General features: G+C 45.4%; 1 protein-coding gene across 1 annotated transcript in view; it reads left to right on the top strand.

Annotated features, from left to right (window-relative positions):
• nlgn3a (neuroligin 3a) overlaps positions 1-22,199 on the top strand; it is a 116,336-nt gene extending 94,137 nt beyond the window's left edge. Inside the window, exons 5-6 of the mRNA XM_023402088.2 lie at positions 10,783-11,572; positions 21,312-22,199. Coding sequence (XP_023257856.1) covers positions 10,783-11,572; positions 21,312-22,170 — 1,649 coding nt within the window. The 3' untranslated portion in view covers positions 22,171-22,199. The remainder of the gene's footprint in view (positions 1-10,782; positions 11,573-21,311) is intronic.
• The last annotated feature ends 6 nt before the right edge of the window (positions 22,200-22,205 follow it).

The raw sequence follows: 22,205 nt of genomic DNA, 5'->3' as shown, positions 1-22,205 counted from the left end.
CCCCCCCCTTCTCTGACAGAATGAGAATAGATGTCGGCAGCTTAGTTCATCCATACGTCTGTCTGTTTGTCTTGCTAAGATATATTTTCTAGTTTGTGGAGCAGATAAATGTGTAGTCAGCACACTTTTGTTGGAGGCAGAAATGAAGTTCCTCAGATTGATGAACCCTTTGGTCACCACATTTTTAATCTCTATTACGAAAGTCAACATCTCAGCAACTCAGTTTATTTCCTAATCACAATAAAAAACATTTGAATGGATTGATTTAGATTACTTTTGCAGCAGATCGATGCTCAGTGGCCGAATGCTGAGTTCTGATAGGCTGCACAAATAGCTCTTAATTGTTGGGATTTCCAGTTGACTTGATTTGTTCAAGGAGATATTCAGGGAGCCGCTGTTGCCAGTGGAAGCTTTCCAAGCCTTTTTTTTTTTTTTTTAAGGCAGAACATGTCATAACCCAATTGTCTCGACGTCCACTTACAGTAAGTGGTCACGTTGGCTAAAGAGTCTGCCACTGTAATTGACTCAATGGGAGTTTACAGTATGAAGCATGAGGCGGGAGGGGGGACAGAGATTGTGCTCTCCAGGGATGGGCTGTTGTAACAGTGCTGCTATCTCTCCACTGTGTTTCTCTCAGCACACAGCATACAGGCCACTCATACACAAGCAAGCACAGATGCACATATGGAAGCATGCACACACACACACACAAACACAGCAGCTTTCCTCAGAGCAGGTAATTCCACACTCAGGTCCTGGGATCACGTTCGTCGCGCCGTCCCATCCCAGACCCCCAGTTTCGCTCTCAATCTTTAATGTGTGCCCAAGAATGAGGGCGAGGCGAGGGCGCCGCATATCCATCCTATTTTTGTCTGCTGTTTGCATGGTGTGCCGCCTTGAATTAGACCGAGCTTGTGTGGCTCCTGGCTGCAGGGCTACTGGCACAATGGGCAGAGCAGAGAACAGTGGTGTCAGACTCTGTGAGAGAGGAACACACAGAGTGACATAGGCACAGCTAGAAGAATATGTTTACGCTGCTGGAGCCCGCGCCCAGCCTGGCACGTTCATGCCTGGTACAATAGTTAATCAGCTCGGCTGCTGCTGCTGCTGCTGGTGTGACCACTGACCCTAAAAGGGATCGGTAATAGGGGGAGTCTCTCTAATAGGAAGAGCACTATAATTTCAAGTGGGGTGCAGGAATTACAGTGCATCGAGGGGAGTATTTTTTTTCTAACATCTCCTCTGGTTCTGGTTCATTAATGGTGGTTTAGATTAAAAGAGTTGTTGATGTTCTTGGTCAGAGAAAAAAGGTTGCTGCCTACTAGGTGCTCTGTGTGTGGCTCTTAATGAGCTTCCCGAATTATATGAGTGCGTGCATGCGTTAGTGTGTGTATGTGTGTGTGTGTGTGCACATGCTCGTATCTTTTATGTAGGTGGGTTGTATATAATATTACACATTGCCCGAAGGCATTTTCTGTGTAAGACAGAGTAGGATTGGACTTCCCGGGAGAGACAGTTGATATTTAGAGGATGCACATGTGCAGCTAAGCCAACATGTTTATGCCGTGTGTGCTTGTGTGTGTGTGAATAACACCATGCACATTGTTTGTTATTGTGTGTGAGCCACAATCAGATGTAATCGGGCACATATCCTTTTCTGAACCAGACTCAAAGGCTTGTAAGCTAGTGATCTGCTATACTGGAAGACTGTGAAAAGGGCTAGGGTAAGCAGTAAGCTTCCACCCACCTCCTGCTTTTAGCTGGGATGTGCGTATCCATCTCAGTTTCACCTCCCATACCCCTAAAGCTCACAGCTAATTTGTTTCTGCAAGACTTAGGCACTTAGGCTGAGGTCTCTCTCTCTCTCTCTCTCTCTCTCTCTCTCTCTCTCTCTCTCTCTCTCTATCTCCCCCTCTCTCCCTCTCTCCCTCTCTCCCTCTGTCACTCTTTCTTTCCGTCTTTGCTCTGAATCCCTCTGATTCCCCTCAGGGGGGTGTACACCCCTTGCGATAATTTGTCTGTCACAAATGCAACTGCGCCCTCTCCGTGGCTTTCCTTGGCCCAAAAATGAGTTTCAGCTATCCCATCTGGCTGTCACAGGCAAGATGTCGCCAAGAATAGAAGCTTCCCATCCGTCCACATTTCATGGCTGAATTGGTCATATTTGTGTGTGACTTATATCTTTGACCCTCCCATGCTAGATGTATTTTACATCTGATTTGTACTTATGGAGCTTTGCTTCCTTGAAGCCAGTGCACTCTTTGTCTCCGGCTGTCACCGCTCACTGCATATATATAAAAACGTACCGAGCTTTGGGTCTGCCATACAATGCAGATGCGGTGTAAAACATGGTGCATATATTTAGAAACAACAGGAGTCAGATGTTGTTCACTGTTACTACACAGCAGCCACTTGCGCACCAGTTTCTGTGGGAGCTAAAAGCACTAATCATTTCCTCTCAGCACACTGATCTGAAATCTATTTGTGGACACAGTAGGAGAAGAGAGAGGAAATCAGAAAACATCTTTAACAACTTGTCTCATCTAATGAGATTAGCAGAGCCGCTTACACAGTCATGACATGGAGATACACACAGATAACCCTGTAATAACTCATTATTCTTCCCATTTCCACGTCGACGGCGAGTCAAGGCTCGCTGACAGTGTGTGTTGGTGTTGTTCGTACACAGCTATCAGGCCAATCTAGGCACTGCAGCAGTGTGGAGTGAGCTGGGTGAAATCCGCCTCGAATGCCAGAGCACAAAGAGAGCTACCAATAGAAGGACACAGAGATAGCATTCTCTGCTTTTCAGAGGCTGCAGCATTAGTGACACATGCATGAGTGCAAATGGAAAAATTCACCGTGCAGGCTCTCTGTTTCTCTTGGTTTGGCAGGGAGGCTGCGAGAGGAGAGAAGGACAGAAATCAATTCAGTATGTGCACGTGCATGCACGTGTAGTCATGAGAATGCACAGATAATGTCCCGAAAAACACGGGAAAGAGCTGAATGAATCAGAAGTGCAGTAAAGGGGATGTAAGATTAACAATAATAGAACATTTTTAAGTGATTTCCTTTGTTGAAACTTTCCTATCTTGGACGAGAACTTTTCTTGATAACAATGGGCCTCATGCAAGAAGCAGTTGTACAGACAGATTCATTCTTAAGAGGAATGAGAGAGTTTGTGGCGTTCACCAATTTTCTTGTATACAATTTTCTGAAGCAAACCAAATTCATAAGTGGTACAGGCCTGTCGTACAAGCCACGAACAGCGCGAGCGCCATTCTTCTTTTCCATGGGGGAAAACACAGGGAAATACACACTAATCTGAAAGAATTTGAAGTTAAATATGATATTTGAAATTGATTTCATTAAAAATACAAAATGCAAAATGAATATTCTGTGTGCACCATATCATCTTCATCTTCATCATCATGACTTGCCAATTCACTCAGACATTTTTCAGATTTGAGTATTTTTACTGGCATGTTTTATCAGAGCAGCTTATACAGCTCAGTAGTTATTTGGAAAATTCTCTCACTCCTCTCGCTGCCTCGGGGTCTTTATGCAGATCTCTGTCCAGTATCATCACCTACTGTAGGCTGCAATGTTCTCTGGTCTAATATCTCTGAGTGATTGTCATCCCCTTCACTGTCTTGCATATCAGTAATGGACAGCTGTGCTTTAGAAAGATGTAATTTAGCGTCTTAGTTAAAGTTGCCTGAACCATTTCCTATTTACCTCTGTCATCGCACAGTACTGCTCCAAAGACACATCACTGACAGATGCACTGATAACATTTGCTAATTGTTTTGGGTCATCTGATACGACTACTGACTCTGACTAAATTTTGATTGGCAATTTTAGGAGTGTTGATTATGCTAATGATCCAATATCATGAACGTGCGCTTCCTCTTGAACAGCCAGTATTCATCAGTCTGAAAGGAGCAATTCACGGGCGAGTTTGTGCAGTTATGAGAGTTTGATGAATCCGACTTGGAACACTCGTACGCACAATGTTTTTATTCAGAGATATGGCATGAATAGTATTTTCTTTCATAGAATTTTCAGAGAACATAGTGCAAGGCTTTCTCAGTCACCAAATGTCAGCTACACAAAAAAGAGCCTACCCTTTGGTTCTTTCATCCATCAAACACTCGTCCACACACTTTCCTGGCAGTGGCAAGTCCTGTGTCGTAAGATGGTTTTTAGTGAGTGGGTACAAGCATATTTATGCTTGTGCTTCTGTCTGTGGGCTCCATAACTGGATCACAAAGGATTTTCAAAGAAATAGCAGCGTTATCCTGCTAAGAGTTCCAGATCCAATTTGCAGTATTGGACAATACAACACAGAAGCACCAAAAACTTCTAGACAATCGCAGTGAAGTATTTGAGATTTCAGTTTAATCTGCTTTACTACAAACGACGACACAAACTAATCTGAAGCGTCCCGGTATAGTAAACCCAACCCAAGCCCCAATCCTGGAGCGAAATAAAACCGGAGAATTAGTCCACAACATATTGTTTGACTCAGGTGCGCTGCGCATGCCTGTGATTAGCAGCCGGATTGATGACTTGACGGAGGAGCGGTGGCCCCGTGGTGCTGTGCGTGCAGACGGAGGAGAGCCAGGGTGCGTGCGATGATGAGGCCTGGAGTGTGTGGTATTGACCAGTGGATGTCACGTCGTGATTAGTAGGAGATATCACACTCGCCGGGCTCAGATGCACATCGATCCTGGAACCTGGGTACAGCCTGTCAATGGGGTCATTTTTATCCTCCTCTCACCTCCTCCGCTTTTGCCTCCTGCTATTTCCCATTTCCTATCCTCTCCTTCACTCATACCTTCATATTTCCTCTGCCTTCCTCTTGTCTCTCCTCCTCTTCCCATCCTGTTTTTTTTTTTTTTGTCTTTCTTCCCCTCTCTTCTGTGTCTCATCTGTTCTGCTTCCCTCTCTCTTCCCTCCATCCACCCTCATGGATCAAACTCTTTATCTGGCCTAAGCCACAGCCTGCAGGCAAGCAGGCAGTCTCTACAGAGGCTGGAACAGAAGACCAAAAGCTTCAAACAACATTATATAGGGCTGGCATGAAGCATGTCTCACACTGATAGATGAAAACACTGGCCCCTTAGACACTGCATATGGACACGATGAAACATGAAGAGGGCAGTCCTTCTCTTTCAAAGCTCCACTGCTCTTCACTTAAATATTGCCACAACACCTCCTGGGATGGAAGACAGTCTGAGGGTTTGTAGAAATTATAAAAACGGTGCACTTTTGTGTTCTGATCCATGCAGAAACAAAGCAGTCGGTTTCTGGGAGGAAGATGCATGTTCTTTGGCAGCTATCCTGTTGGATCGTCTGTTACCAAATCAGTCCAGAGTAAATCTGGTTTAGAGGAAACATGCGAAGCCAGGTAACAAGAATAGTTGCAGCCATGAAAGAGCAAGAAAACAAATCATGCATGCAATGAATCATAAGTAGCACGTCTTATTTAGGACTGTTTCGTGTCATGTTTCATTTTTAATGTTCAAGCAAACAAGCACTGCACATAACTTTCACTTTGATTACACACACACTCATGCTCACACACTGCCTGGATGCCTCTCTGCTTTAACTTAAAGTATCTCGCTGTGGCCCGAGGGAATCCAGGAAGTGTACTCAATGACACTACATGTGTCAGAAATCTGCGGCTTACCCTTTTCCTGATTCCGTCAGCATTTTGAAGTTGACAAGTTCAATATCAGGCGGGAAATTTTAATGGAAAAGAAAAAACAATGTAGGTGTTGTTTCAGGGCTGCCAGACCACTGTGAAATTATCCATGGACTAATGCATGATCAGACCAGAGGCACTTGTGTTTAAGTGGATGCAGCCTGTGGTACTGTAGGCTGTAGCCATGGAGACAGCAGCTTTAACCCTGTGTTATGAGACTGCAAGTGGCCAAGAATGCACAATTAGGCAAATGTTATAAGTATTCATCTCTTTGGCTGGCTTTAAATATTTCAGATGGGAATAAACGACTTCTCATATCTTCATCATTTACAAAAACACTGTGGATCCTTGCAAGTAGACGAGTGGTGAGAAAAAAGCAGCACTGAGAGAGAGAGAGAGAGAGAAATAAAATAAGAGGCTGACTGAAATGCAGCAAGAGAGGCAGCGCAACATTTATTGAGTGTGTCCAACTGAGCGCTAGCCTAGTTTGACTGTAGAGAGAGAGAAATGTTTGCAACAGAGGGGGCTCTGCATAGTCCACGGGTCTGTGGAGATTTGCTTACATTGAAGAGATGGTGGAGGTAAGATGGCTCAGAGGATTCAGGCACCGCTGAACGCAGGCTTATGTCTAATAATCAGCAGGGAGGGACTCACCATGGTCCCTCAGAAAAAGAGACAGGGAGAGTGCGATAGAGAGAGACACAGAAAAAAACAGAGCAGAGGAAAGATTGAAGGCGGGGAAGAAGCAAGTACAAGATCTAGAAGGAGTTGAGGGAGAGAAAAAAGGAGAGAGAAAAAGACATGTCCCTGTGGCCACGTTACTTCTCTCTTGCGATGGCTTTTATGCATGAGAAGAATTTAGATAAGATTTTGCTGCTTTACATATTTTCACCCCTATTAGCTCTTAAAGTCATTTGGAAATATTGTTGAGAAAATGAATTACTAACCTACAGAATGACACTCGGCCAATCCAAACTTTCAAGGTCATCTGATGAGACGTCTCATTAACGTTGTATTCGCTAAGTTTTGTTTTTTTTATTTGGATGACATTGTTAAGGTTGCAGTGGTTTTGCAGGATGCATTTTACAGTCACATGTATCTCAGGGCCAGACTGATGATTGTGTGATTCTGTGATTTTTGCCAGCTGTTCCAGATTACAAAGTACAGTCATTTATGGCGCTTACCAGCATCATCACCAACAGAAAATCCTCGTCCATTAGCACGGACTGAACACTCACACATGCCCGTGTTTGCCACGTAATACAGCAAGCGGGCGATCCAAAGCGCAGCCACGTCATGTTGCTGTCTCTCCGGTGACGCAGCATCAGCTCGTTAATATCACCAGTTCATCCGTGTCACGGTTGTCAAAACATGGCTTAAACTTATGTGTGTTTGTTTGAGCCTGTGTGTGTGTGTGTGTGTGTGTGTGTGTGTGTGTTTGTGTAAATAGTGGTCATCAAACCCCCAAGGTCAAGCTCCCCCCACCCCACCCCCAAAAGCCACTCCGCCACTCCACAATCCAGGGCCTGAACCGAATGCCCGTTTAACAGGTGTCTAGTGAGGGGGCAGCACAGTCGAGGTCGGCGAACAGCAGCACAGAGGCGGCTGCAGAGCGGCGCGACAGCACTTTAGCAGGGGCCCAATGAGTGATTACCTCGGAGCTCCAGTCATAATTCAGCGTGACCTCAATCTGCCAGCAACGCTATGGTTTGATGGATCTGCTCACAGTTTTGGTGTCGGGTTCTCGCATGTCAAACACAGGCAGATAATGATAGGGCTATCTGTTGCTCTTACAAAGTAAAAAAACATGCTAGATATGAATGTGACACACATGTTGGTGGTGTTGCATCGTGCCCTTCCTCTTTAATTCGTCTGGATATTGAGTGAGGAAATGTTCACTTCGCAGTCGTCAGAGTAGATACTGAAGAGAAAACAGTGTCACAAATGGTTAACCCCCATCATGATGATGCCTGTCGTCTGCCGCTCTATTCATCATTGCTGCTGCTTATCAATCAAAGTCAACACAAATACACGTGGGCTCACTGACACACACACACACACACACACACACACACACACAAACACACACACATATTGGCTACACCTCCCAGTGTGGATAATTAGTGGATTCCCTCAGTGGGTGATGGAGCCTGTGCTCTTCTCTACTCTTTCTCTGACCTTCCCCAGTGAGCTTCCTTCCTCAGTGGGGCTCATCACACACAGCTCTAATACATATTTATCGGTCCAGTGACAGCTCATGTGCGCTGGATTTATATGTTTCTCAACAAACAATGGTAAAGCCTCGGTCACTCTTCCACCCTTTCATCAGCCAAAGCGGGGAAATAAATCAAGTAGTGTCAACCTGGCTGCAGCCTTCTCAGCAGCTGGACCATCTGTGGGTTTGGGTGCACAGGCAGACACGGGGAGCAAGCCTGGTCGCATTCAAGCCGCTCTCCTCAATTACGACAAACGGATTTGATATACGTATGTCTGTCAAATTGCCTTGGCAATCACAGGAACTGCTCTGCTGGCAAACGTTTTCCTAGAGCAACTTCTGATCAAAGACGTTTAGAAAGTGGCTGTGCCATTGCTGGCGGCATTGGGATTCAGGACAGACTCCCTGCACCATGACTGGCTCTGTTTGCACAGCGCAATCCGAGTTGAGATGTGAAGAGAGGCAATACCACTAAAGAGTGAGGGGAGGGGACGGGAGGGAAGAGGAGGAGGAGAAGGGAGGGATGGTAGGATTAAGCCCCAGCCGCCGCCACCACCACCACCCCCCTTCGCCCCCCCCCCCTCTGCGTCAGAGCGGCCATCTTTCATCTTACGGCTGCTCCTCTAATGCTTTCAAGTGGGTGAAACCCTCGACATCTGCTTCCGCTCCCTGGGACACGGCACAGGCCACCGTCCTGCAGAGACGCACAACCACAGGACAGCTCAAAGGGGCAGCGTCAGGGCAATGCCACAGAGAGCTACTAGTCTCATCCACGTAGAAAAGAGGCCCATGCTGCAGAGACACAGAAAAACAAACAGGATTTCCTGTACTGAGGCTAAATCAAAAACTTATATTCAGACATTTATTGAAATCGTCACTGTAGACAGCTTTCAGGCCCAAAAATCATTGTTGAAATACAAAAATTGTGGCTTATACTAGTAAACACACTCACCACAGAAACATTTCACAGTTCACTCACCCAGACACATTAATTCTACTTACTACTTGCGAACAAATAAATGTAAATAGCTCTGTAAATAAACACTTCATCTTCGCCAAGAAGAAATAAGCCCCCCGCCGCCTCTGATTAAGACTACCAAAGTGATATATCTGGCACTTAACTCTGCTGTTTACCTCATAAACACAAAGACTTCAACACAGCCACCCACACTGACGCTGAAATATCACAAACCGAGAGTGCCTGCTTGCATGTGTCTCTGCTGGTCTTTGTGGCTTTAATGTTGAATCATCTAATGACTTTTTTTTTTTTTTTTTTTTTTTTTTTTTTTTTATTTATGCATGCCATTCTGGGAGCGTTTCATCCGCCATGGTTTTCAATATTATGAGTTCAGTGGATTCCCTCGACTCTGGCAGTGATAGTGCCATGAGCAATAAAGCAGCGTGGTCAAGTGGTAGGAGCTTCGCCTCTGATTTTCTCTGAGATTGGTAAAACAGCACTTGTGAATTCATATCAGATGGACGGATGAGTGGTGCTGTCAACGCAGAGATAGCTAGGTATCGGCGATGGTGTGAAGAAGGCCTACCCCAGAGAAAGGATGTCATGTCACCTTCACATTACTGTCTGTAAGGAGAATTTTTTATTTTTTTATTTTATTTTTTTTTTCAAAAGGGGATGTGATTCAATTATTTCTGATGAAATTATGTTTGTTATTTGGGATCTGTTCCTTGTGGTGAAAAGTCATTTTTGATTTCCTTCATATTGCACTGGAATTGAAATGTAATTTAGTTTGTGAGAGCACCCCATCAGACTTGTAGATTTGTTCGGCTTGGTTTCTGAACCATCTCCACCCCCAACCGCCCACCCACACACACACACACACACACACACACACACACACCTATGTAGATTCAGGTGGCCTGTTGACTCTCAGTGCAACATGTGTCTATTTCTGTACATCACAAGCAGGAAACCGTGGTCTTCTGTTCAGTTTGGCCTCCTTTCATTGTGTTCCACCATGTTGCATTGTATTGCCAGGTGAATATGTGCAGCTCCATTCCCTGTGCAAATGTAGGGAGTAGGAGTCGAGTTTTATTTAAAGCAATCCACCCACAAACTCCTGAAGAATTTAGTGATCTTTCAGGTAAAAAAAAAGAAAAAGAAAGACTTTTTACTTACACGAGGCATAACTGATGCAGATGTACTGTGTGTGTGTGTGTGTGTGTGTGTGTGTGTGTGTGTGTGTGTGTGTGTGTGTGTGTGTGTGATGACTGCAAGGAGAACCCGTGTGTATAATTGCAGTGTTTGAGGTTCATCCAATTTCAGATACCTTGAAAAGTACATTAACAGGAGCAGGGCACAGGGTTCATGTATTCAAGAACACTTAAATTGGACTCTTTTTTCATTTCATACAGGGAAAGGAATTGATGCTTGGTATGGTATAGTATGTATAGTATGTATAGTATGGTATAGTTTGCTTTGCCAGGTTTGATGTATCCACTGTTTGCAACAAAGGCTACAGAGCCCCACTGGCAGCATCTGCTCCAGACAAACATACAGGGACTATTACCGAGCGAGCGTATAGAAATGGATGGAAGGAGGGAAAATGACAGACAGAGAGCTTATTCCCTCCTCTGTCTGCGAGCTGTCTGTGAGACCAGGCCATCTGCACATTCATTATCACAGCCATGATTCCATTATTGTTCTGTGTGGCAACAAGGACTTGTACTGTCTGGCCTTTGTTATTCTTATCAACCGTGTAGCTGACAGCCCCCTTTTGATCATGGCAGCAACGAAATTAACAACTATCATGTACTATAAGACATAAGTGAATTATCCTCCATAATATAACGACACACTGAACATCACCCTGTCTCTTCTTCCTGTGTCCTTGTGCAGGTCTGTTCCACAGAGCCATCATTCAAAGCGGGTCAGCCCTCTCCAGCTGGGCGGTGAACTACCAGCCGGTCAAGTATACGCGTCTCCTTGCGGAGAAGGTGGGCTGTAATGTCCTGGACACCTTAGACATGGTGGACTGTCTGAGGAAGAAGAGCTCCAGGGAGCTGGTGGAGCAGGACATACAACCAGCGAGGTACCACGTGGCCTTTGGACCTGTAATAGACGGCGATGTTATCCCCGATGACCCCGAGATCCTGATGGAGCAGGGCGAGTTCCTCAACTACGACATCATGCTGGGGGTCAACCAGGGCGAAGGACTGCGGTTTGTGGAGAACGTGGTGGATTCAGAGGATGGCGTGTCTGGGAATGATTTTGATTTCTCCGTCTCGGACTTTGTGGACAGCCTGTACGGGTACCCGGAGGGCAAGGACACACTGAGGGAAACCATTAAGTTCATGTACACAGACTGGGCAGACAGAGACAATCCAGAGACCAGGCGCAAGACGCTGGTGGCTCTGTTCACCGATCACCAGTGGGTAGAGCCATCGGTGGTGACGGCTGATCTCCACGCTCGCTATGGCTCGCCCACCTACTTTTACGCCTTTTACCACCACTGCCAGAGCCTGATGAAGCCCGCCTGGTCGGACGCCGCCCACGGGGACGAGGTGCCCTATGTTTTTGGAATTCCTATGATTGGTCCCACTGACCTTTTCCCCTGCAACTTTTCAAAGAACGATGTCATGCTCAGTGCTGTGGTGATGACATACTGGACCAACTTTGCCAAGACTGGGTGAGTACAATGACTAACTTATTTTTCATTACTTATACCAATTAAGAATGAGTATCATTTGGATTTGATCAATACCAATCCTTCTTATTCTAATTGGTACTCCTTTCTTAATATTGATGAGATTAAAATGTATGATTTTAGCAGCCATCCGATACATGCGCACAAGTAGCTAGTTGCTTCAAAAACACATGACATATCAGAAGTAAGGAAGAATTTGAAAATAAATGGCTTACACTTAAAAGCAGAGTTTCTTGATTTTGACCATGCTACCGTATTAGCGTTAGTATCAAAACAGTTTTAACTGTCAGTGCTGTGGAGTTGTTTCACCTGACTTGAAGTCGACCTCTTGAGTTGTTCTGGGTGATGGCGCTGCTTCTAACTCCAGCTGGTGGTGGGGAAATGACTCGCTGCACTGATTGTTGTTGCCCACAGCTGTTACACACATAGGATTAGCTTTGTTTCTATTTCGGTTTGTTACAGATAGCTCACTCTTCAGACTACATTAACAGTAGGAAATGCCAAACATTAAATGAATGAATGACTGATGTTCAGATACTGAGCTGCTGCAGGATCCTATCAATATTACAGATCTGACCAATCAGGAACCAGTACCAATGTAAAACAGGTCCTTGGTATCCATCCCCGATCGCAGTTAGGATGAGACAGCTGTTTGTATCATGGGTCTAACAATAGTAGCAACACAACATATTCACACATATCACTTGCTAATATTTTAAATGAATTAAACAGCAGCACTTTCACATTGGTAAAACCAGTGATCACACAATTACAAACTTGCTAAGTTATTAATAGGAAGTAACATAGAAACGTCCTATCTCGGTCCTATTTAAAGTACTTCTGTACTACAGAAAAAGAAGCAGCAGGAAAATGGAGGCCTTACAATGCATAGTATGGGACAGAAAAGACATTTTTCAGCAGAGACATTTTTTTTTCAGGGGTGTTTTTTACCTGGACTTGCTGGGTCTCAGTCTGAAAACCTGAAACATATTGAATCTGAGGAAGATTAAATGTTCCTCCAGAATGTGTGCCGTGCTATTCGTGCTTGGCTGACTGTTTGGGCTGAGTATGTGTGCGTGGCAGTCTGCCTCTCTGTATACTTCTGTGTGTGTGTGTGTGTGCGTGTGTGTGTGTGGCTGGAAATACTATCCATGCTCTATTATGCCGAGGCCCAAAAGACACAGAGACTTATCAGGGAGGCATATCAAACTCTTGCCCTCGGCGGTATCGATTCCCTCGGCCTGGACCCAGTCGATCACTCGTGCCCTGGGTGACTCCCGCTCCCCACCATGCTCAATTTCACCCCCACCCATCACAAAGCCTGGCCATTTTGTATGACTACTAGTAATCATTTCTAACAACCGAAATTTAATTTGACAATCCCTGTTACCAGAGAGGTATTGATCCCATCCTGAATGGGATGCAGTCTGAAATCTTGTTCTGTTTTTTTTATCTGTCTCTATATCATCTGCTGTCCAATCAGGTGGCATTTACATCCAGTCGTCTGGCTGATAGGATGGGCCCCAGGCCGCCGCCTCTGCTAGATCCTTGAACTGCTAATGGCAGACTAGTGCAAATGGACTGATGTCGGCTGTTTTGCCTTCTCAAGGAAAGCACTGAGGTCCATCAGTGATGCTCGGACTAAACAGCTGTCTCCTCTGCCTGGCAGCCATCTTGTGTCAACACATACAAAGCTGCAATTTGTAGATACAGATGGAATTGACTACTTGTCCTTCCAAGAAAATTATCAGCTGTTATAAAAAGAGAGGTTGTGTTTAATTTTAATGAGAAAAGTTTGAGGCCTGAAGGTAACAACGCACGGTGCTTATGTACTGAATAGCTCTGAACTTGGATCTTGCCATGTCAGTGAAATTAATTCTGACAGACGACGACAGCCTTCCCCGTGTTACCTATAAACCACTCAGATTCAACACAGAGCTATGGACAATGAGCTTGCTGTAACCCTAACCTGGTCATTACCCTTGAAGCAGCCGAAGTCGAAACAACAAATTGCTCTTTACTGCAGATCAGATATCAGTTTTTTAGATCTCCACATCACTGATTGATCAAGCAGAGTGGTGGGAGGGTGGGAACTGCTTCTAGAGCCATGTTTGCCCTGTTACATATAGTATCCACCCTATAGTGTGTTGCCTTGGCGGAACTCCAGACAAGGGGATTACAGTCAGACCACAATTAGGCACTCAGATGGTAAAGAGCCTGGGATTAGATCCCAGGATAATAGAAAACTCATTGTGCTGGTCCAAAGGATAATTTTACTCCAGCCCAAGTAAAGGAATCTACCATAAACTCTTCAGGGGGGGTTGAAGATGTTATATATTTCCCATAGATTCTTAAGTCCATCCTCCTCATTCAAACCACACTAGGGGATAAAGATCTCTCCTTCAACACCACCCAACACAGTCTGGCTATAGAGAACATCCTTTTAATTAAGACCCAGTTGTATTGCCTTCGCCTTCGTGGCCTGTCCAACAGCCCTCTTCCCTATATCTGCAAAGCAGCTCTCGCTCCCCTTCCAGATGTTCGTAATGAACTGACCCAGATTGCACTTCCTGCCTCGGTCTCTAAATCAGTTGTAGAAACACGTGTGACATGATGTTAAGACACTTGGGCTGCATGTCAACAGTGTGTATCATAGCAGCCCCCCCCCCCCCCCCCCCCCCAAAAGCTCTTCCTGTCTCTAGCTCTCATGTGTCATCTTTACAGGGCAAATCCCTGCCCATGCGCTTTTTTTTTTTTTTTCTCCATCAGTGTCAGTGAAGCATAAAAGCATACAGAGAGTGCACGCTGTCAAATCTTCTTAGTGTGTGTGTGCGCATGTGTGTGCGCATGTGTGTGCAAGTGCGATTGTAAGAGTGTGTGTTTACACTACGAGGCTGTTCTTTCCTGAGAGTTAGGGATGTTTCAGAGGCGGGGGATTTACTCAGCTCAGAGTTATTTTTCTGGCTGCAACATTTGTTTTACTATTGACAGGCAAAATTGGCTTGCGCTTTATTGCCACAACAGCTTCTTCGGCACAGTTTCTCCAAAACTTTCTTTTGCCAGACTTCCGAACCTTCTCAAACACGAACCGTATAGCACAGCAACACAACACAGCACAGCAGCACAGCGGACACACTGGCAGAGCACCTCAGAAAAGACAGAGTGATGAAAAGCCCAGAAAAGATCAATCATTATATATCATTAGTGCTGTAAATATGTTGGTCCATCTTCCCGCTTCTTGTTTTTTTTTTTTTTTTCCCCTGCTGGCTGGTGCTCATTTCCCCTGTTCAGTGTGTGAGCTGCGCCACATGCTGTGCTGGGCCTGGCTAGGTAGTTAAAGAGCAGAGCGTTGTCATGTGCTGATTCTTTTTTTTTTTTTTTTTTCCCTCATTCTCCTCCACCGCTCTTCCATCCTCCTCTCTCTCTCTCTCATTATTCTACACAAAAACAGAAAGGCTACTCATGTATTACATTCACAACATGAGCTAAATTATGCAGTATTGATTGCGTTGTCTTTAGTGACAGCATCTGCCGACCAAACAAATGAAGATAGGAGTAACTACAGTGTGTCTATAGTGAAGTTTAACAGCCAGCACTTTGATTCACAACTCTGCCAGTTGATTTTTTTTTTTTTTTGGTTTTGTTTTCCATCCGCTTGTCAATCGAACACCCCTCCTCTGCAGAGTTAACGACAAGTATACATCAGCTCTTTCTCCCATCTGACCTCATTCACACACTGTTTCAGCCTTTTTCTTACCCCAGCTGTCTAGTAGTTACATCACTCATCTCTGATCCCCCTCCTTGTCCTTTCTCCCTGGATTATTCCCCGTTCCCTTTGGTTTCCTTCGTTAAGGCCAACTCAACCTGCACAAGGAGTCTGTGAATGCTCGGCATTGCAGAATAGCACAGCCCCAAACAGCCACCTACCTACTCCATTAAATAGGCACTCACTTGATAGGAGATTTGTAGCCAATATCCTGATTTGCATTAGAGAAGGTAAGGAAGTGGTGTGGCTTGTTAAGGGGCCTGGATGCCATTGATCGGTGTCCATGCCGTGCGCTGAATGTAATGAGGACGACAGCAGGGGGAGGAGGTGAAGAGGAAGTAGATCCGCATGTGTACATCCATAAGTAAGTGGTTGTCAGATTAAAACGGGGATGAATTCTAATAGGCTAATATTAATGTTAAGTAATTAAAATGAGCGATTTAGAAGTGGTAGAAAGCTGCTAATTGGTTAACAGGGAGAGAAAGGAAATCGAGGGAAGGTGCGAGAGGAGGAGGGAGGTATTTTGTTTGCTGCCACTCAGCTAATCAAACAAATCAATAGCATCCATAATAAGGAGCGGTCCGAGCGCTGTGTCCTCCAACACTTCTGCACGCCCCAAAGTCACAGCGCCTCGCCCTGCATCATTTAGCCTGCTGAACCGAAGGCTGCCATTAAATATGAACCACGCATCACTCAGCCCTCTGCCCCAGCATGCAGCCACATGAAGGGTAAAAGAGCATAGCCTGACAATTTGCCCACTCAGTGCTGAAGTTGCCCCCCTACGTCTTGCCAAGACAAAGTCTGCAAACAGAATTAGATTGAGTTTTATTTATTAAAAAATTTAAAGGGTTTCGGGAACCTTCTGTCAGAGTGCAAATTACAATTAGCTGCTTACTTTGTGTTACCTAGTAAGTAGATAAACAACTGCAGGGGATGAATTTGTTACACAACAGTAACAACTGAAAAAAAAAAAAAAAAAAAAAAAACAGGATTCAACTTTGCATATTTTGGCAGCTTAGCAAAATGAGCATCAGTGGATCACTGAATTAATGCATGTACCTTGTTTTATATTGAGAAACTATACTCCGCTGAGGATTCAGAGACCTTGAGTGTAGTGAAAATAGATTCTTGTCTTCTGCCTTAGGGCACCTAAACGTGTCTTTTCAGATTTGGTGATGGCTAGGTCTATGATCATTCAAGCGCTTCAAATTACATCAGGATGAAAAGGGGAAGGAGGTACATGGGAAATGAAAAAAAGAAAGAAAGTGATATTCACACCCCCCACCCCCCCACCACCCCCCTTATCTACCTTTTACATCGGTGCTTGCAGATAGGGCTTGGAATAGGTAATGAGCTCAGGCCCTGTTCTGCCACATGTGTAGGTAGAGCTGAGTGTGGTGTCTGCCATGCAGGAGGCGCAGCGTCTTATAGAGGAAGAGCTGTCAAACACTTAACAAAAGGCTTTTTTTCTTAATTCAGTCTGGAGTGGCTCGTCATCATCACCACACTCCATGTACGGCTTTGTGAAATGTGACATGTCCTGTGTTCAAGTTCTGCGATTGCGTGGCCCCAGAGGTCATTACACCATGATGTGTCACAAATACAAACACACACACACACACACACACATACAAACTCCCAGTCGATCACAGACACAAACAGACGGGAGCACTTAAACACGCATGGCAGACCAAGGTTTGCAGGGGTCAGCGGGTCATCATGAGCGGAGGGAGGGACTGAGGAGGAGATGAAGGCGATGGTTTATAGTACCACAGCCATATGAACACATCAGAGGAAATCTGAAAGGCCATTAAAACGCCTGCTTTTATGGGTGTAATAATCCCTCTCCTCTGCCTGGGAGTCCAGCCACAGCTCCAATGACCATCCGGATTAAGTGGGAGGTCTGACAGGAGGCAGGCTATCAGCTAATGCAGGGGAGCTCTGAGAGCCCAACAGGACCACAAACATCACACAATGCCAGAGCTGTTCATACAAGTCACCACGAGGCGTTTGCTATAGAGCTGAACACATAGAACGAGCTCTGGAAGTGTTTGGACAACAATGTACTGTTCAGCGTTTTATCACCGGACTGTCATAATATTTAAATGTGAAATGATACGATGAGCACAAAGGTTCAAGCGCAGAGTGTCATCTTTAATTTGAGGCAATTCAGGCACATCAAATGAACAGGCAAAGCAATTCTTTTTTTTTTGTACACCCCCCACCCCACCCCTCATATCAGCCTCCGAGAAGTTTCCTGACAGGTTAAGATAATGTTCAATAAGTGTTTTCAATTTTTTTCCCTCCTTTATCTCTAATGGAAAGTCTTTACTTTCTGTGACTTCTAAAGGTATGTGGCCCATCAAGATCAGCAGACTGTTGATATCTTATCGTCAAGTTTCTCTTTCCTGCCTATTTAATTCTATTTTGTTTCGTCTGTATCTTTGAGTATTCAACTGTGACTAGTCTCAGCTGACTTTATAGTCATTAAATTGTTTCACATACAAACTAATAAGAGCACGGAGCCAAACGAAAATATCTCTGTTCACACACTCATGGTGCTCACTGTAGAGATGATGACGTTCTGGATAGTAAAGGTAGAACAGCTTGAAAGTTTATTTATTTATTATCTACAAAGGGTGAACACAGTATTATTATGAGCAGCTCATATTTTGTCGTATGTGTAAGACTGTGAGACTGCACCTTAAACCCATCGTACATATTAATTGTATACAGTAGATAATGTACACTAATTATCATAATATACTGTTTTAGAAGCTAGTATACAAACATGTCAATATACCAAGAAATAATACAATATGTGTGGCGTTGCTGTCAATCAAACTTTACTCCTTTCGATCGTCACTGCTGATTAAACTTCACAAAGAGACATCAGGTGTTTTTCCTAATATTTAATGCGTTGTTTTTGTTTTCCAATATCTTTGAGCTGTTTCGCCACCATCCATCCATAATGTATGTCAGCATCACAGCCAAAAATCCACCGTATGTCATTTTTGTAGGTTGAACACATAATGTATTAAAAAAGCTCCTTGGAATCATATGGATTTGGGGCACTGCATGTGACTGTGACTGCAAATATAGACTGTGTTCTTTGCTACTAGTTATTTAGTTTTATTTTATCCTCATATTCATATAAGGGGAAGACAAAATAACATCTGTCTGGAAGGTTTTTTCAACAAAAAATGCATATCACCAGCTTCACTCTGGCAGTATTCATTATCAGACTATTGTATTGGATCATACTGTACAGCTGCTATACAGTGAACCACTTGTAATTTCCACACAGAACTGAGACAGATTGCCACCTGCAGAAAACTTAAGCACAGGCTACAGCACTATTTTCACCATGTGCAAAACACAGCGGCACAGGACTCGGGAAGCATTATGAAGTAGATCTGACTACATTTCATCACACGGCACCCAGCAAAGCTTCAGTGCAAATAGAGCTGGGTAACCTAGTAGCCTTCACCGCACAGAGGAGCAGAGACTGAACTCGGATCACTCCCGCCCTGACTCTGCAGCTCAGGGCAGGACTTCAAAGCCAGAAAGCAGCCCAAAGTTGAGCAGCAGTGGTAGAAATTGTTCAAAGGAATGTAGCCTGTTTACTATTGACTTTGCAACAATTACCCAAGCATATGTGTGTGTAATTAGATAAGGCAGCCAGTTGTTCTCTAATGCGGCAAATCAAATTAACTAAAGATGCCACATTGATTTCTTTGTGTTCCCTAAATTATTCATCTTCACTTGCACTGAACCAGCCAGCCAGCCACCAAAGAGCTTTTCTAACTCCTCTGCACCGTCGCTCCCTTACTGCCTGCACACACCGATTGTTTTGGAAGATCTACCTAAGTACCTTTTCAATATTTTTGCTATCACAATTCTGCAAATTGACCCTCCTAAATAAAAAGCCTTCGCAGCGTTGTGGGAACGCTCGTAATTCCCATCAGAAGAAATTACTCTACCTCCATCATTGCTGTCATGTGCGTGTATGTATATATGTGTGTGTGTGTGTGTGGGGGGGGGGGGGGGGGGGGGGGGGGGGGGGGGGGTCGTGTTTGACAGCACGCACAGGACTGCTGTGAGAATTCATGAAGCACAGAGACTGTAGACAACCATGTCTCAGGCTGCTTCATTGACGTCCTGTTCTCTGGCATGTTGCACACAGGGAGATCAATATGACCTTACCTCCACCACCCGCTCCTTTGAAACTTAATTACTGATATTCAGCTACAAAGTCATCATAGTCTGGCTGTCAATATTCATTGGGGATCATTACGGGCCTAATAAAAGAGGTTATTTACGGGCTGCTCTGCTGACACCGGCCCAGGTCCAGGGATTCAGCTCAAGCCATCTCAATTTGCTTTACCTCTCTCTCTCGCTCTCTCTCTCCCTCTCTCTCTTTCTCCCTCTCTCTCTTCCTCTCTCACCTCTCCCAGAAGCACTGACCTGAAAAAGAAAAATTGACAGCAGAGAAACGAACAGGAGAGAGGATGGAGGGTGAATTCTTCTGGCATGGCTTTTAATTCTCTTGGCTGTGTTTGGAGGTTTTTCAGCTCGTGCCAAAAAAACACTGTAGCCGCCATATCCCTAAATCCCCAACTAAATTTGAACTTTGCTTGCCACTGACATTGCAATCAGACCCGCAAAGGGATATTTCATGACATTTAGAGAAATGTCGCTAAGATCCTTGCCTCTTTGCAAACAACGCGGCTTTAACTCCTCTGCTCCAGCGTCAATTATTGTGTTTTCAAGGCTGCAGAGCTTATTCTTCAGGTTCTTCCACAATGAGTCATTTCATCAGCAAAAGCAATACCATGGACCACACAACTCCCACTCCTGAAATTGTACGGCAACAGCGCTACAAGGAGTTGTGTGATTGTGGGAGATTGCTATATGTTAATTTATTCAATAAATCAATAGCTTCACTGTAATTGAAATGGTTGGCCATCCGGTGTTGAAGAAATGTGGCAGAAACTGAAAAGTGGAACAGTGAACTCTGTGGATCAAAAGAGGTACTGCATCTGGAAAACTCTCTCTCTCTCTCTCTCTCTCTCTCTCTCTCTCTCTCTGTCTCTGTCTCCCACACTCTCACACTTCCCCTTTGTCTCTCACTTTCAGTCTCATACTCACAAACATCCTTATATCCAAACACACACACACACACACACACACACACACACACACACACACACACACACACACACACACAGCTCTGCAGTTCCCTCTTAGTGTCTTGATTAATATGGTCCACTTTACATCAGTACACTGGATGCCAATGCACACTGTGCTGCCTTCCCTGAGCAATTAGCGGAGGGGCTCCACCAGCGTTGGATTATCAACAACAAGATGCCTCCTGACGCGAGCCCTAAAGCCTGCTGACTTATTCATATGTGTTTACTTTAAAAGCCTCTGCCCTGGTTTTTGTGGGTGGGCTGCATCAGAAGTGAAATAAGAACAGCATCCGGGGCATGGGGGGGGGGGGTATGAGACAGACAGACACATTATGCCCACAGAGAGGTAGCCGAGAGGGGCGAGGGACTGGGTCCTGCTGCATCGAGGTCTTGTGGTAGGAATAGAAATGTAAGTGTGTGTAGTGTTGGGAAAATAAATAGGAGGAATCGATGTCAGTTGATGCAGCCACAGAAAGTGTGATACGTACCACACCTGGATCAATTATTAACTGCAGTCTGTTGGTTGCTGCTGTGGGTTTGTGCGTTTGCTGTTGTGGGTTTTGCCAAGCAAGATCAAAAAATTCTCCAGTAGTGGTAGAACTCCTTTCACGCCAAGATATAAGCTGTGACTGATACTGTTATGTTTTCTTTTTAGTATTTTTATGTGCTTCCTTTCCCCACATGAATGCTGGAGCATGAATAATTAAAGGTACCCTCAAAAGCTAATTTAACACTATCACTTCTGTATCTTCTCTGTCTGTAGGGATCCCAACAAACCGGTTCCCCAAGACACCAAGTTCATCCACACCAAGGCCAACCGCTTTGAAGAGGTGGCCTGGTCCAAGTACAACCCCCAGGACCAGCTGTACCTTCACATCGGCCTGAAGCCACGTGTGCGCGACCACTACCGCGCCACCAAAGTGGCCTTTTGGAAACACCTAGTGCCCCACCTGTACAACCTCCACGACATGTTCCACTACACCTCCACCACCACCAAAGTGCCCCCGCCAGAGACCACGCAGAACACCCTGTCCACCAAGAGGCCCAACGGGAAAACCTCCTGGCCGTTCAACACCAAGCGGCCTCCCATGTCCCCGGCCTACAACAGCGAGGACAAAGACTCTTGGAGCGACGACGAGGAGACGGGACCGCTGGTGGTGGAGAATCCGCGGGATTATTCCACAGAGCTCAGCGTCACCATCGCCGTCGGAGCCTCGCTGCTGTTCCTCAACGTGCTGGCTTTCGCAGCCCTCTATTACCGCAAGGACAAGCGGCGGCAGGACTCCAGCCACGGGCAGCCCAGCCCACAGCGCCAGACCACCTCCAACGACATTGGCCACCATGCGCCCGAGGAGGAGATCATGTCGCTGCAGATGAACCAGACGCACCATGAGTGCGAGGCGGGGAACAGCAACGAGGGGGCACTTCGTTTGGCCTCGCTGCCCGACTACACGCTCACTCTGCGGCGGTCTCCGGACGACATCCCCCTCATGACCCCCAACACCATCACCATGATCCCCAATTCCCTGGTGGGCATGCCCAACCTGCACCCCTACAACACCTTCACAACCGGCTTCAACTCCACCGGCCTGCCGCACTCCCACTCAACCACCCGCGTATAGCTTTAAGGAGGCCAGGGGCAGCCGGCGCAGGCGGG

The sequence above is a fragment of the Seriola lalandi genome, unplaced genomic scaffold (genome assembly GCF_002814215.2).
Source record: "Seriola lalandi dorsalis isolate HSWRI2012SDOR001 ecotype SW California unplaced genomic scaffold, Sedor1 jcf7180002053898, whole genome shotgun sequence".
Classification (NCBI taxonomy): domain Eukaryota; kingdom Metazoa; phylum Chordata; class Actinopteri; order Carangiformes; family Carangidae; genus Seriola; species Seriola lalandi.
Note: the sequence above shows the minus strand (reverse complement) of the source record. Positions and strands in the feature narration are given on the sequence as shown.